Below are 13,814 nucleotides of genomic sequence, written 5' to 3'. Positions count from 1 at the left end.
CACCACGGCAATTCACTCTTCACGTTTAGTCATTGTACGTTCACTTTAATAACAAACTGGTGCTACTGTCCTCCTCGCCTTGGCCGATGAAAAGCCTGTTGTGCGCATAATCGTCCTAAAAAGCTCCAATATTAAGTAGGGAATTTTGAACATTGAAAACATCCCGTTCAATGTTTCTGTCAGTCGATGTCCGCATGGAGTTTAGAAACTTTTTTGCGCCGAGGGGACATTATGCACGATATTGGAAAGGAGGCGCTCTATCTAAACGCAGGAGCGTAGCGTTACTCCTCAGTGCGCATGCGCAGACACAAGAGCTCGGGAGGCGACCCCCCTCCTGCAGCGTTTAGTTTTCTCAACTCGACTCGCGTGCCCACTGCAGGCTGTCTGCTACAGTTACAGTAAGCGGAGTCCTCCGTCCTGCGGAGCCTCGTTCCACCGCAAAGAGTCGTTCCCCCACAGCGGAGCGTTACAGTGCAGCTATGGGCGTGGAGATCGAGACCATATCTCCCGGAGACGGTAAGCGCCCCCACAGACGGAGTTCGGCCAGTGAGTGAGGTTCCCCGACCCCGGCGCCTCCAGTTCGGAGACGCCGGTCCAGCCCTTCCGGCCCGGTACACAGCGGAGATTCACCGGGGCACCGGGCTCCATACCTTCGCGTTCCCCCTGGCTAGTTACCAGTCGTTGAGTGGGCAGTGAAGGAACGGCGCGCAGTCGGCTTTACATAACAGTGGCGTGGAGGTGTGAAGGAGGTGTGATAATACTGAGTGCTGGCGGAGCCGCTCGCCCCGCGGATCATCATCATCATCATCATGATTCATCATGTGTGTTTGCTCTCCACCTCCTGGTAACGGCGCGTCCGACGGGCTCCACGCGACATCCCCGCCTCTCGTGACGGTGAAACAGCCGTTGCGTTGAAAAACGACTCGCGCGCGCCTCTCTCTCCTCCCTCCCTGGACGGTATTTGCCGCGTACCACCAGTCCGCGATGGGTACCTTACTGTGTCCCTTTACCGGTGTACTGTTTCGTTGAGGTGAATTTATTTTCACCGGCGTGCGGAGTCTCGGTGCGGAGAATGAACTCACTCAGCGCAGCCAGCGCTCGATGTATGATCTCTCGCCTCGGGGCGGCCGGACCCAGAGAGTTCGGCCAGCAGTGCCAGTGGAGAAGAGCCCGTGTGTGTGTGTCACTTACACTGTGTGACTGTGTCGACCACACAGAGCACAGTACTGTACTTATACTGTATGGTGGTAAAAGCGCAGGAACGAGGCCGGCGGGAACTCGTGGATCCGGGGCTGAGCTGCTCCGCTCCTCCTATTGGCTGTTGCACCTTATTATGCAACGGCCTACTTTGCTTTAACATGGTAATTTGGAGTCACGGTTTACATTTATTCAATTAGGGCCGTTTCTCTAAGCGACCTACATCTGATCTGCCAGAGCAAGGTGATGATGGATTAATAACGTTTATGCTATAGCCCATAACAGCCCATTTGAATGTGATCCTGAAAATACATTAATAGTTTTTATAGACTGGTATGGGCGGGTGGAACAAAACATTTCTCAACTTCTTCTCAAAGAATGGGAAGGTCTGTTAACTGCCACCATTGGGAAGAACTCCTTCCCCCAACATACTGGCTATGTGCTGCTGTCAGTAAGTTCTAAGACTGGCCCTGGGGCTGCTGTCATTGGGAGCCATTGTGGCTTGTGGCTCAGCAGCATCACATAGTGGTCAGTCTTAGAATTTACTGAATATCTGCATAAAGGAAAAAGGCCCTGAAGATCAGATCACTGGTGTCGCTGAGGAATATTTGTTTTAGAAGATCTTTGAAGATAATGGAGCCAGAGTATATTTAAAAACTGTTCCAGTGTAAGTGGATTCTCTTGCGTGTTTATTTTTCCAGGAAATACACAGGCCACACACACACCCTCTTTATCTGAAAAGTGAGAGAGACAGAGATTTCTGGTGCTGGTTCATCTGCTGTCACTGGTATTATAGAAAGGACAATGCACGATTGATGATCTGCAAAATTAATCTGAATGAAGTTATTTAATATTAGTCTTTTGTAACCTTTATACACATAGCCCATAATGTTATTGGCAGTCTTACATGTTTACTGTGACAGTACACTGTATTTCAACATATCCCTGTGTTGTGATGTGGAATTAATTTTTTTAACATGATAGTGTGTTTCATGTGTATATACTGTGTGTGTGTATATATTATATATGTATATGAAATGTGTCAGTGTGTGTGTGCTGCATAGCAGTCTTTGACTGACATTCTAATATACTCTGCTTTCACATCCCCCCACCCCTCATGTGATATACATTCCTCTCACACACTCAGCTGATTGAAACACACGCTCTGCTTTCGTGGCTTCAGCTGCAATACTACAGCTGCTCTTTTCTCTGTGTTATCAGAAGGATTTCTGTACTCCTTGTGGATTATGACTTATTAAAGTGAAACTCCCAAAGGGTATATATATATTATCAGCATTATCTGCACTGTTACTGCTCAAGAGTATCAACCAACATGGGTAAGTGACAGTACAGATTTATGTGTTTAAGACTCCTTTGATGGACTGGTGTCCTGTCCAGGGTGTACCCTGTGTTTGCCAGATAGGCTCTGGACCACCACACTTCTGCAATGGGGAAGCAGTTATTGATTATGGACAGGTGGATGGATTTTCATAACCTTTTTTCTTTTTTCTTTTTTTTTTTTCCCTTTAAACTCTATCCCATTTCCTCTCAACTCTCTAGAGCTTTGTTGTGCCCTTTTGTAAATCCCTCCTCTGCACATGTTGCGGCAGCTGATCCCCTCCAGCATACAGCGTTCTGCCTTCCAACATCTCATTCTCATAGTCTTATGAGTTTGGTAACTTTTCTTGCTTCAGCTCCTTGTGAGAAGGCAAAAAGAAGCTATGGAAGCTGCATACAAGGTGTCAGGAGCAGCAGCATGACCTCCTGCTGCCCCGCTGCTGTCAGTTCCCTGCTGTGGTACACAGATGAGCGTGTTTAGTACACATGTCCACTGCAGTCGCCCACACTTCCTTTGCTCTAACGACGCCCTTTTCCGCAGTCCTGCTCCCCTCCTTCACACTGCTGAGTGAGAGTCACTTGTCCTGTCCTTGCATTCCACTGCCCAGTTTCCACACAGCCTTACCACCAAGTCTTGAAACCTTTTTCAAACTGGCATACGCTTCATACATAGTGTGTGAGTGACAGAGAGAGTGTGTTCCACTGATGTATGGATGAGTGACCCATTGTAAGTAGTGTATCTAGCAGTGTAAGTCTTTGGGTGCTCTGGTTTCCTCCCACACTCCAAAGACATGCTGTTCTGCTTCCCCCATAGTGTGTGAGTGACACAGAGAGTGTGTTCCGCTGATGTATGGATGAGTGACCCATCGTAAGTAGTGTATCTAGCAGTGTAAGTCACCTTAGTGAATAAGGTGTGTTGGCTGATAACACTACATAGAGTTCATTGGAAGTTGCTTTGGAGAAAAGCATCTGCTAAATGTAATGTACATACATACCTACTACAGGGGTCATATGGCAACTGGTCGCCTCGAGTTTCTCATACTGCTTATAGAAGTCAGTTTGTGTTCTTCCCCGTTTTGTTTCTATGAGCTGTGCATGATTCTCTAAAGGATGTCTTCTCACAGTTTTACTCTACTTTTCATTTATTTGCTTAGCAGATGCTTTTCTCCAAAGAAACTTCCAGTGAACTCTATGTAGTGTTATCACCCCACTCACCTTATTCACCAAGGTGACTTACACTGCTAGATACACTACTTACACTGGGTCGCTCATCCGTACTTCAGTGAAACACTCTCTCTCTGTATCACTCATACATTATGGGGGAACCTGAACAGCATGTCTTTGAACTGTGGGAGGAAACCAGAGCACCTGGAAGAAACCCACGCAGACACGGGGAGAACATGCAAACTCCACACAGACAGCTGGATCGAATGCACATTCTCTTGCACCACCTAGGCATTGTGAGACAGCAGCGCTACTTGCTGTGCCGCCGTGCCGCCCATACAATCTACAAATGTACATTTAATGAAGCTGACAAATAGTGTAGCGCAAGGAGCTGTACTAATTTCAGGTCAGAATACCGTGCTGGATGTACAATTCTTCATATATGGGATTTAAAATGTCAACTTAGCTGTATAGAATTGTATATCCTATGTAACCATGGCAACAGCAGGTAGTGCAGTGTTTAAAGCTGTCCCTTTGCGATCTGAAAGTCCTGGGTTTGATTTCCTCTCTTGCTGTTTTACCCTTGATCCAGGTCCTCACCCTGAATTGATACAGTAGTAATACCTCACCATGTAAATGAGTGAATTGTACAGTTGCTCCTCTAATATTTGAATTGAATTGTACTACAGTAAGTCTTTAGAGGATAATGACATGGCTCCCTTAATAGACTCTCTTTCTTTTTCTTGTCTTTAACAGGAAGAACATTTCCAAAGAAGGGACAGACCTGTGTGGTGCACTACATAGGTAAAAGTTTAATTTGTGTGTTTTGTGAAATTTTAATTTTAATACAGGATGAAATTTCCATTTATTAATTTAGCTGACGCTTTTGTCCAAAGCCACTGAGCGTTAAGCTACTTTTATAATTATTTACTCGTTCTTGTAGTCAGGTAGGGGGTGCGGTGGCGCAGTGGGTTGGACCGCAGTCCTACTCTCCGGTGGGTCTGGGGTTCGAGTCCCGCTTGGGGTGCCTTGTGACGGACTGGCGTCCCGTCCTGGGTGCGTCCCCTTCCCCCTCCGGCCTTACGCCCTGTGTTGCCGGGTAGGCTCCGGTTCCCCGTGACCCCGTAAGGGACAAGTGGTTCTGGAAATGTGTGTGTGTGTGTAGTCAGGTAGTTCTACTGGAGCAATTTATTGTAAGTACCTTGCTCAAGGGTGCTTCAGCAGAAATGTGAGCAAACAGTCATCAACTTCTGTATAGTTTTTTCGGACAATCTGTGCTTTGACAATCAAGTGTGTCGATCTCAAGCTCTTTGTTCATCGTTCAGTTCATGTTTGAAAATCCAAAGATGAATGTCTCCAGAAAGCATATGTAGAAAAATGCCCTAGTAGCCTAGTGGTTAGAGCTACTGCCTTTGGACCCTAAGGTCACAGGTTCAAGCCTTATCTCCGGCTGTAGTACCCTTGAGCATGGTACTTACCCTAAATTGCTCCAGTAAAATTACCCAGCTGTATAAATGGGTAAATAATTCTATTCTCAATGCTATAAGTCACTTTGTAGAAAAGTGTCAGCTAAATGAATAAATGTAAATGTAATGAACGTACTCAGGAGCCCATGATTGGTGGGGGGCGGAAAATGTTCTCAATTTATACATTTATCTTAATTGAGGTATTTTTGCCAGCGATCTCAGAAAACCTTTGTTTCCAGTTTAGGTGGATGCCTTCTTATTATTTTGTGCATTAGAATGACTCCTTTGAATGTTGGCGTGTTTCCGAAAGCAGTTTGCGATGCCTTAACCGCTGAAATATCTGCCTGGAATTTTGCATGAGAGGATTAGTAAACTGCAGTTTTGTAGTTCCCGGTATTTGGTTGCAGGAGACAGAGGACAGAGATCCCCACCCAGTTCCTGACCCCTTTGAATAGGCACCCCCCCCCCAAGTAAAATAACTTACAGTGCCTCAGAAGACTGCGGCTCCACTAAAGCAGCTGCTGTGCGGTTTTAGCGAGGAGGAGGAGGAGGAAGGTATCGGCTGGCACAGACAATGTTGCGGCCCAGTGAGAAATCCCTCGCCGTCGTGTCGCAGCCTTCGCTTATCCTGCATAAAGCTGTGTGCGCGAGAGCGGAAAGGGTGTCCGCTGGCTGACAGTCGGGCCATTTTTGCCCCAAAGGGCTGCAACCGTACACCGCGCGCCCCGTGACGGACTGCGAACCGACCAGAGGTCCTGTACCCTGTGGGCGGCGTGCCAGCGCTTCCTCTGCCAGCCCGCTGAGTCTGCCCCAATTTCTTCTCTTTATTTTTTCCTCCCTAGTTAATTTAACAGTTATCCTCATCCTTTAATGACTTGACCTGGTTTGGCGATTTGGCCACGAACCCGCGATTAAAATAACTGTGCTCCTTTCAGAGATCTCATTAAAACGGTGAACGCTCTGCTCCGTCTTTCCCTTCAGGTTGAGCACACCCCGCTTTCGGTAAAAACTCATCTCCTTCCGTTGGTTTTACTAGTTATGCTTTTTCACCGGGGGGGGGGGCAGAGTGTGAATATTTAAAATAGTCACCATTGCATGTGTATAAATGAAGGGTGCAGTGGCTAATACAGGAAAGAACATGGTAATTGATCAACGTGATGTAGAATTAAACGTGAAAACCAGCGTTTTGGTTCGAAACGGTGGTGCGATGAGCGTCCCGATGCTGACGTGCGTCGGAGTTGCGGTTTACGTCGCGTGAGCGGTGCTGACGAGCGGCCCGGGTCCTTCCCGGCGCTGCATGTGCTGCTGGGCCAAGTGCAGCGCCGCCCCGTCCGCGGCGCCCTTTACTATATTAAGCGCTTGGCCGTGCTCGTGCTCACCCTATTAGCCAAGTGATAATGCACGGTCTGGCCCTTCTTCCCACCCACTGCTACTTTCCGGCTCTTTCCGGAGAATTCGCAGCTGCTATTGGCAAGAGCTTCAACCAAGGGGGGCAAAATCTGATGGTCTTTGCTCCAAATACTCTCCTCTCCTCTCCTCCTCCAACACTCACGTAGTGTTTTCGCTTTAGAGTCCCGGGTGATGGGAATGGTAGCAAGGGTTTTAATTTTATTTTTTTTTTTAAATTTTATTTTGCAGTGGAGGTGAATATAATACTATGGCACTAGGTATATCCTCTAGGCATCATGTAAAAATAATTTAACCTGCCCTTTATTAAGACTGATTTAGAATGTGGACGGTATTTCTGTGTCTTTTGCATGGGCGTGGTAAGACGCACGCACGCAAATAATTGTTCTGTACCTTATCTAGGATACTGGTCTAGAACATTCCCAGCGCTGGACCCTCCTTGTCCGGAGGTTTCAGTGCCTTTGGCCGTTCTTGAAACACACACACACACACACATTTTCTGAACTGCTTGTCCCATACGGGGTTGCGGGGAACTGGAACCTAACCCGGCAACACAGGGCGTAAGGCCGGAGGGGGAAGGGGACACACCCAGGACAGGACGCCAGTCCGTCACAAGGCACCCCAAGCGGGACTCGAACCCCAGACCCACCGGAAAGCAGGACCCGGTCCAACCCACCGCGCCACCGCGCCCCGCGTTCTTGAAATAGAAATGCATTATTGCAAAATGTTGGCTTTGGTTCTTTCTCAGCACCGCTAAATCAGCGTGTCGATAGTCGTGCCTTGCCAGTCGTTGGCACGCTACGGCAGCGATGCTGGCCGACGAGTCAAAAAGCAGCATGTTGTTAATTCTTAATCACCCCGCTGAGGAATCGGTGCTTGTGATTCAGTGTGCTGCGGTACCACACCATGAAAACTGTTGTATACAGCAAGCTGAGTCATTCTGAAATGTATATAGATCCTAAATATTCAGTGGGCTTTTTAAAGTTGCATTAATATTTAAATGTTGTTTTGCACATTTCCATTTGTGTGATGGCTTGTATTAGAGCGCACGCCCTTTTTTCCATAACCAAAGCAACTATGGGATGTACTTCCATCATACACCGGTCTGAGCCATTGCCAGAGGTACATCTAATGTGAAAACTGAAACGACACATTCAGTACTATTATAATTATGTAGCCGATGGCTTAATCCATCGCCGCTTAACCTACTTGTAGTGTTTCAGCCAGCAGGGTAACTTTTACTGTAGGAATTTGGGATAAGTACCTTCCTTGCAGTGTGCTGTAGCAGGAGTGGGCATCCAACACGTGTTGGTGGCTTTACACGGCATCTCCGACGGCACGTCATCCGAATGCTTCGTGGATCCAAAGACATGGCTAGTGATCACGTGCGCTGCCATTGTCTTGAGTAAAAATACCTCTTTATTTTGGGATTGGGTGACTTTATGTGTGTCCTGCAACTCATGTGTATATATATGTGTGTATAATAAAATATGAAAAATTCCTTTCTCCCTATAAGAAGGTGTTAATCTGAGCTCGGAACTGGAGTTTTCCCAGTGGGGCGATGGCGCCAAACCCCTTTAGATGCTGGATGGGTCTGTGTTGCATTGTTCTGTTTGTTACCTTCGTGTGACTCGAAGGAAAGTTTAGCTGAATGAGGGCCATCTGTCCTCTGTACACCTTTGAGGGATTGGCGGCGGCGGGTGGGTCGCTCGCTCGCTGGTTTCCCGAGCTCTCCTCCCTCGTGGCGTCGGCGTTCTCGGCAGCATCGCAGCGCGACTCGGTCTGAGGAGATGTCGCGACGAGCGCTGGCCGCTCTGACAGCGCGGCACCAGCCCGGCGGCTGCGTGTCCACACTCGAGTCTTTTTTTAGCCCCCCAGCCCCCCAGCCCCCAAGCCCCAGCTCGTTTCCTGTCTCTAACTGTAAAGTGATGTTGGGTATGCCCTGCAGCCGTCGTGATTTCCAGAGCTCTCGCTATTTTCTCAGTCTGACTTCAGCGCGCGGACTTTCCGCTTTGCCCGCTTTAACGTTTTGCTGTTCGTAAGGCATTCTGCAGTTAATTATGAAAACGAATGTATATATGGACCAGCAGCTGGGTGGGTAGAGTACGTGCGCTATCGTGTGTCATCTGAAACCGGCCAGATGAGATTTGGTGTCCGTGCTGCTGGACGTCGGAGACGGTTACAGTAAACGGGGGTAAAAATAGCACCACTTGCCTTTTGCTTTAGATAGAGCTGATGCCCCGCGGATGTCGCGCCGCTCGCCCTCGTCTGTGATACTTGTGCTACGAGGTGTGGCTTGCTGTGCGGTTCCTAGTGTCCTAGAAGGACTTTCCCTGATGTGGGAACCGTGTACGTGTTGCTCCGGCGCGAACTGTGTGATGGCAGACGTTGTACGTGTGTCCGCAGCCCACGGAGGTCCAGTCTCCACTCGCCGATGTCCGTGGCTTCAGCTGTCACAATCTCTAGTAGAATTACATGTGCTTTAGGTTTTTGGAACACCCCCAGTTAGTTTAGTTATGCAGTAGTGTTCGCCGGGACGACCTGTGCAGTACTTGTACGGGATGGACTGGACAGGAGATGGAAAGTAAAACGCACGTCCCGTCCTACATCTCTGGGACCTGCTGCCGAAGAGCTGGTAACAGCTGGGAGCTGTTGGTAGGGAATGCAATGTTTTTGTGGAAAGCTGGGTTCCGGCGAGTGTACTCAAACTTTTGACCGACACTCTTATTGAACAGGGAAAACAGATTTTTTTTTTTTTTTTTTAAAAAGAATTAAAAAGACATGCTTTCGTATATGATTCCATTTTTCTGCAGCCACCGCATTAATGCATGTGGCTGACGCCTAAAAAGTTGGACATGCTCATCCTTGAGCTCTAGAGCATTCCTGCAGTATGTGGTTTACATATTTCATATTTGGTAATTTGCAAGATTGATGCAGTATAGCTGTGTGTAGCTTCTCTGTTAAAGTGCTATTGACTTTTCCTGTGGTTTCTTCTTCCATCTTCTTGGAAGAAAGCACAGCTTGGGGAGCTTCAGTAATTTTTAAATACTGATTGGTTGGGTAAGTGTTAAGAAGGGCCCCTTCCTGGAGAAAATGTGTCCTGCGCTCTGCATCTAATGGGACAATGTCTCATTGCGCTTTGCGTCCAACGTAATGTCTAATTAATACATCGAATTAGACCTGCGTCTCACTCAGTACCCCTTTACACACTTCACGGGGCAGGACATTTTAGGAAATGCTTACTTGCCTGGGGGGGGGGGGGGGGGGGTTGTGGTGGCGCAGTAGGTTGGACCGGGTCCTGCTCTCCGGTGGGTCTGGGGTTCGAGTCCTGCTTGGGGTGCCTTGCGATGGACTAGCGTCCCATCCTGGGTGCGTCCGCTACGCCCTGTGTTGCCGGGTTAGGCTCCGGCTACACGGGACAAGCGATTTCAAATGGTGTGTGTGTGTGTGTGTGTGTGTGTGTGTGTGTGTGTGTGTGTGTGTGTGTGTGCGTGCGCGCGCACTTGCTTACTTTCCTTTTTGGGAATGTGCCAATAATAGAGACGTGAAATTAAAAATAAATCCATGTTTTAATATGACTTTTAATGGGCCGTTTTCCTGTTCCACAAATTTTTGTCTTTAAAATTTCTTTAATATTTGTCTATAATATGTATTTATTTCCAGTCATTGTTTTGTAGGTGTAACGGACAATTTCCACACATCGATCTCTATTCTCGTAATGTGCCCTGTAAACTCTGTCCTTAGGCCCAGCTGGGGGTCAGAAGTCTGTCTGTCTAACTCAATTTAAATCCCACTTCGCTCCTACCGCTACATCACAGTCTCTTTCTCTCTCTCACACTCACACACACACACACACACACACACACACACACACACACATACACACACACACTGAAACCGCTTGTCCCATACAGGGACGTGGGGAGCCAGAGTCTAACCCAGCAATGCAGGGCGAAGGGCTGGAGGGGGAGGGGGACACGCCCAGGACGGGACACCAGTTCATCACAAGGCACCCCAAGCAGGACTCGAACCCCAGACCCACCGGAGAGCAGGACCCGGTTCAACCCCCCCACCACAGTCAGTAAACACTTAATACACTCATGTGCAGTGTTTCTCAAGTTTGCTTTACTCTTTCTGCACTCAGTAGAAGCACTATAGTGGACATGTACCTCCATTTATCTGCTGGGAGGTTCTGCGGCATGATGGCATGATGGCACAGCAGGTGCAGTTGGTGCCTTACAGCTTCTGAGCTGCTCAATAGGGCATAGGTACAAATTCCTCTCAGGATCTAAGCAGCTCACAAACCCAAAGAGGTGTGTGGAAGGAGGCAAAGGGAACCACTCTGAACCAAGAAAGCTCCTCCCCGATCTCGTAGGTGCTCCAAACACGTACGTGTTTAATAACGTTTTGCTTAACAATGGGAGGGACAGCTGGCGGTGTGGTGGTTAAAGCTGCTGCCTTTGGACTCAAAGGTCACAGGTTTGAATCCCATGTCCGGCTGTAGTATTTGTTTCTTTGCCTTATGCCTGCGTTGAAGCGCTCTGTGTCACTGCGTGAGAAGAGCATTCTCTAAAAATACATCGAATTGAATAGTACCCTTAAGCAAGGTACTTACCCTAAAATTACTCCAGCAAAATTACTGGTAAATAATTGTAACCTTAACATTGTAAGTCACTTTGGAGAAAAGCATCAGCTAAATGAATAAATGTAAATCAGTGAAACATACTTTGTCACTCGCACACTATGGGTGACTTAGTCACCAATCCACCTGAACAGCATGGGTGTCTTTGGACTGTGGGAGGAAACCAGAGCACTTGCTGGAAACCCATGCAGAAACAAGGCAAACGCCACACAAGCTGAGAGGGGATCGAACCTATATCCTCATATCACTCAGGCCCTGTGAGACTGCAACAGTACTTGCTGTTCCACCGTGGCGATGGTCATGCAGTGCTCAGATTGTTATTGATCCGACACTGAAACACCGTGCAGGAGCCATAAAAAATGCAAGCAGAATTAATAGAGTCCCACAGCGTGACTCTGTTAGGGTGCATTTGACTCCCATGTAATGGTTCCACGTGGAAACATGGGGTGCAATCACTTTGTTATAATTTTCACTTAATTTTAATTTTGAAAATGGACCAAAAAAAATTACAAGGCTTGTTTTTTGTGTTTATGAATTCAAAAATGTGTAGCTTGAATGTTAACAGGAAGACTTGGCATGATAGGCATGATATCAGTATACTCTATTTTCACCTGCCATTGGCCGGGTCCTGCTCTCCGGTCGGTCTGGGGTTCGAGTCCCGCTTCTGGTGCCTTGTGACGGGCTGGCGGCCCGCCCTGGGCGTGTCCCCTCCCCCTCCAGCCTTGTGCCCTGTGTTGCCGGGCTAGGCTACGGCTCGCCGTGACCCTGCTCGGGACAGGCGCTTTCAGTCAATGTGTGTGTGAGAATCTTATAACAGCTTTTGTTTCTTCAGTGCAAGCGTATAATCCGATGAGCTAGAATACCTCATGTTTTCACAGGCATGCTGCAGAATGGGAAGAAGTTTGACTCCTCCAGGGACAGGAACAAGCCCTTCAAGTTCAAGATTGGCAAGCAGGAGGTGATCAAAGGCTGGGAGGAAGGAGTTGCACAGGTAACGTGTCCAGAAACCGGTTGCCTTCCAGAAAAGAAAAAAAAAAAAAAATCCGCCCTATAGTCGGTGTCTTCCGGGGAACCAGCGCTGAAGGAATGGAGGTTTAAAATGTCATTGAATATATTATTCAGATATTGGATATATATCTGAAGGTACTAAAATGTGGTGATGGTGTAACTTGCCTAATTTACTTCTTGGCAGTAGAAAAGTGAGTGGGCGCCATATTCTTATTGCTCTCTGTCTATCTTTTCTGGGGCTTGTCTTTTTCCAGATGAGTCTGGGCCAGCGGGCGAAGATCACCTGCACACCGGATATGGCTTATGGGGCCACAGGCCACCCAGGGGTGATCCCTCCCAATGCAACACTCATATTTGATGTGGAGCTCCTGAAGATAGAGTGAGGACCACCACGGCAGGAGAGGCGTCGTTCCCAAAACTGCTGTCCTCCCAAAAGCTGTTTCGTGTTTTTTTTTTTTTTTTTTTTTTTTAAATAAAAAAGCATCTTACATCCATTACTTAATGCAACCCCCCCCCTCCCCCCCCACTGCGCTTTGTTGCCAACTGTTAGATTCCAACTGACGTCTAGACTTACGTTTTTACGTACCAGTACAGCAACTGAACTTGGCTACTTTTGTTTGTATATCCAATTTTTTTTAATCCCCCTCCAGTTTTTTTGTCCAAGTTGTACAATTTTGTTGTAATAAATAGTTAATCAAAACTGAGTATATAGCAGTATGAACCACTGCCTTATGATGCTCAAATGGAGGTGAGGTGTAAGAGTATTCAATATTTCAAAGGGCATTAAGAACCACTATCTGCGTTACCATGTATCTGCTTCAAATGCTGATGCAAATGGCGTCACTATCTTTTTATATGTGTGTATATATAGATATATATCTCTCCTAAAAACGGTGCTGGGAATTGCCATGGAATGAAAGCATACAAAGGTAAAGATATTTTATGTGGAAGGTTGCTTTTACCACGATGCCTGTTTGGTAAACTTCAAATAAAGCTGTAAAATGCATAATAGTTGTGCCCATTAAAACAGTCAAACATGGTTGTTTTACTAAATATTTTATATTGTGCAGCAATATTGCTAAATTGCCATTGTCTAATAGTTTGTCAGTTGATAAGGTGACCAGTGATTATAATTTCGCACTACAACTTCTTGGGGGTGATTATTATTTTTTTTTCTGTGTCCTTTTTATTCTAAGAGGTATGGTTTGAGCATTTACCATATTTACTCGGCAGATTCTTTTGAAACATTTCCCGTGCCTTGATGATGGGCGCGTCTGGGAATGTGCCGGAGATCAGGCTCGTAGCTTTAGCTTTAAAGAAAAAAAGGCATTTTCGGTCTTTCATGTCGAAGAATGATCCTTTCACAGTTTGTGTGACACTGCGATGGGAGCAGTTCCTGCCCTTGAGCCCCATCTTCCCTTCCCGACAGGCTCCATCAGCAGGACTGTAATTTATTAAAATTTCTGAAAGCGTTTTAAATATTCATTATTCAATATTTTTCAGTTTTCGCATAAAAATGCTGCTCAATGCCATCAACAACCGAGATTTTCGGTACCATTTCGGGTATCGAAGAGCCGGAGATGCACCGCCAT

General features: G+C 47.0%; 1 protein-coding gene across 1 annotated transcript; it reads left to right on the top strand.

Moving 5' to 3' along the window:
- The first annotated feature begins 308 nt into the window (after window positions 1-308).
- fkbp1b (FKBP prolyl isomerase 1B) lies at window positions 309-12,689 on the top strand. Its single transcript, XM_018743640.2, has 4 exons — window positions 309-516; window positions 4,456-4,503; window positions 12,093-12,205; window positions 12,477-12,689. The coding sequence occupies exons 1-4, from the start codon at window positions 480-482 to the stop codon at window positions 12,603-12,605; spliced, it is 327 nt and encodes a 108-aa protein (XP_018599156.1). The 5' UTR covers window positions 309-479; the 3' UTR covers window positions 12,606-12,689.
- The last annotated feature ends 1,125 nt before the right edge of the window (window positions 12,690-13,814 follow it).

This window comes from Scleropages formosus, chromosome 1 (genome assembly GCF_900964775.1).
Source record: "Scleropages formosus chromosome 1, fSclFor1.1, whole genome shotgun sequence".
Lineage (NCBI taxonomy): Eukaryota > Metazoa > Chordata > Actinopteri > Osteoglossiformes > Osteoglossidae > Scleropages > Scleropages formosus.
The sequence above is the reverse complement of the archived record's forward strand: the minus strand, read 5'-3'. Positions and strand labels throughout refer to the sequence as shown.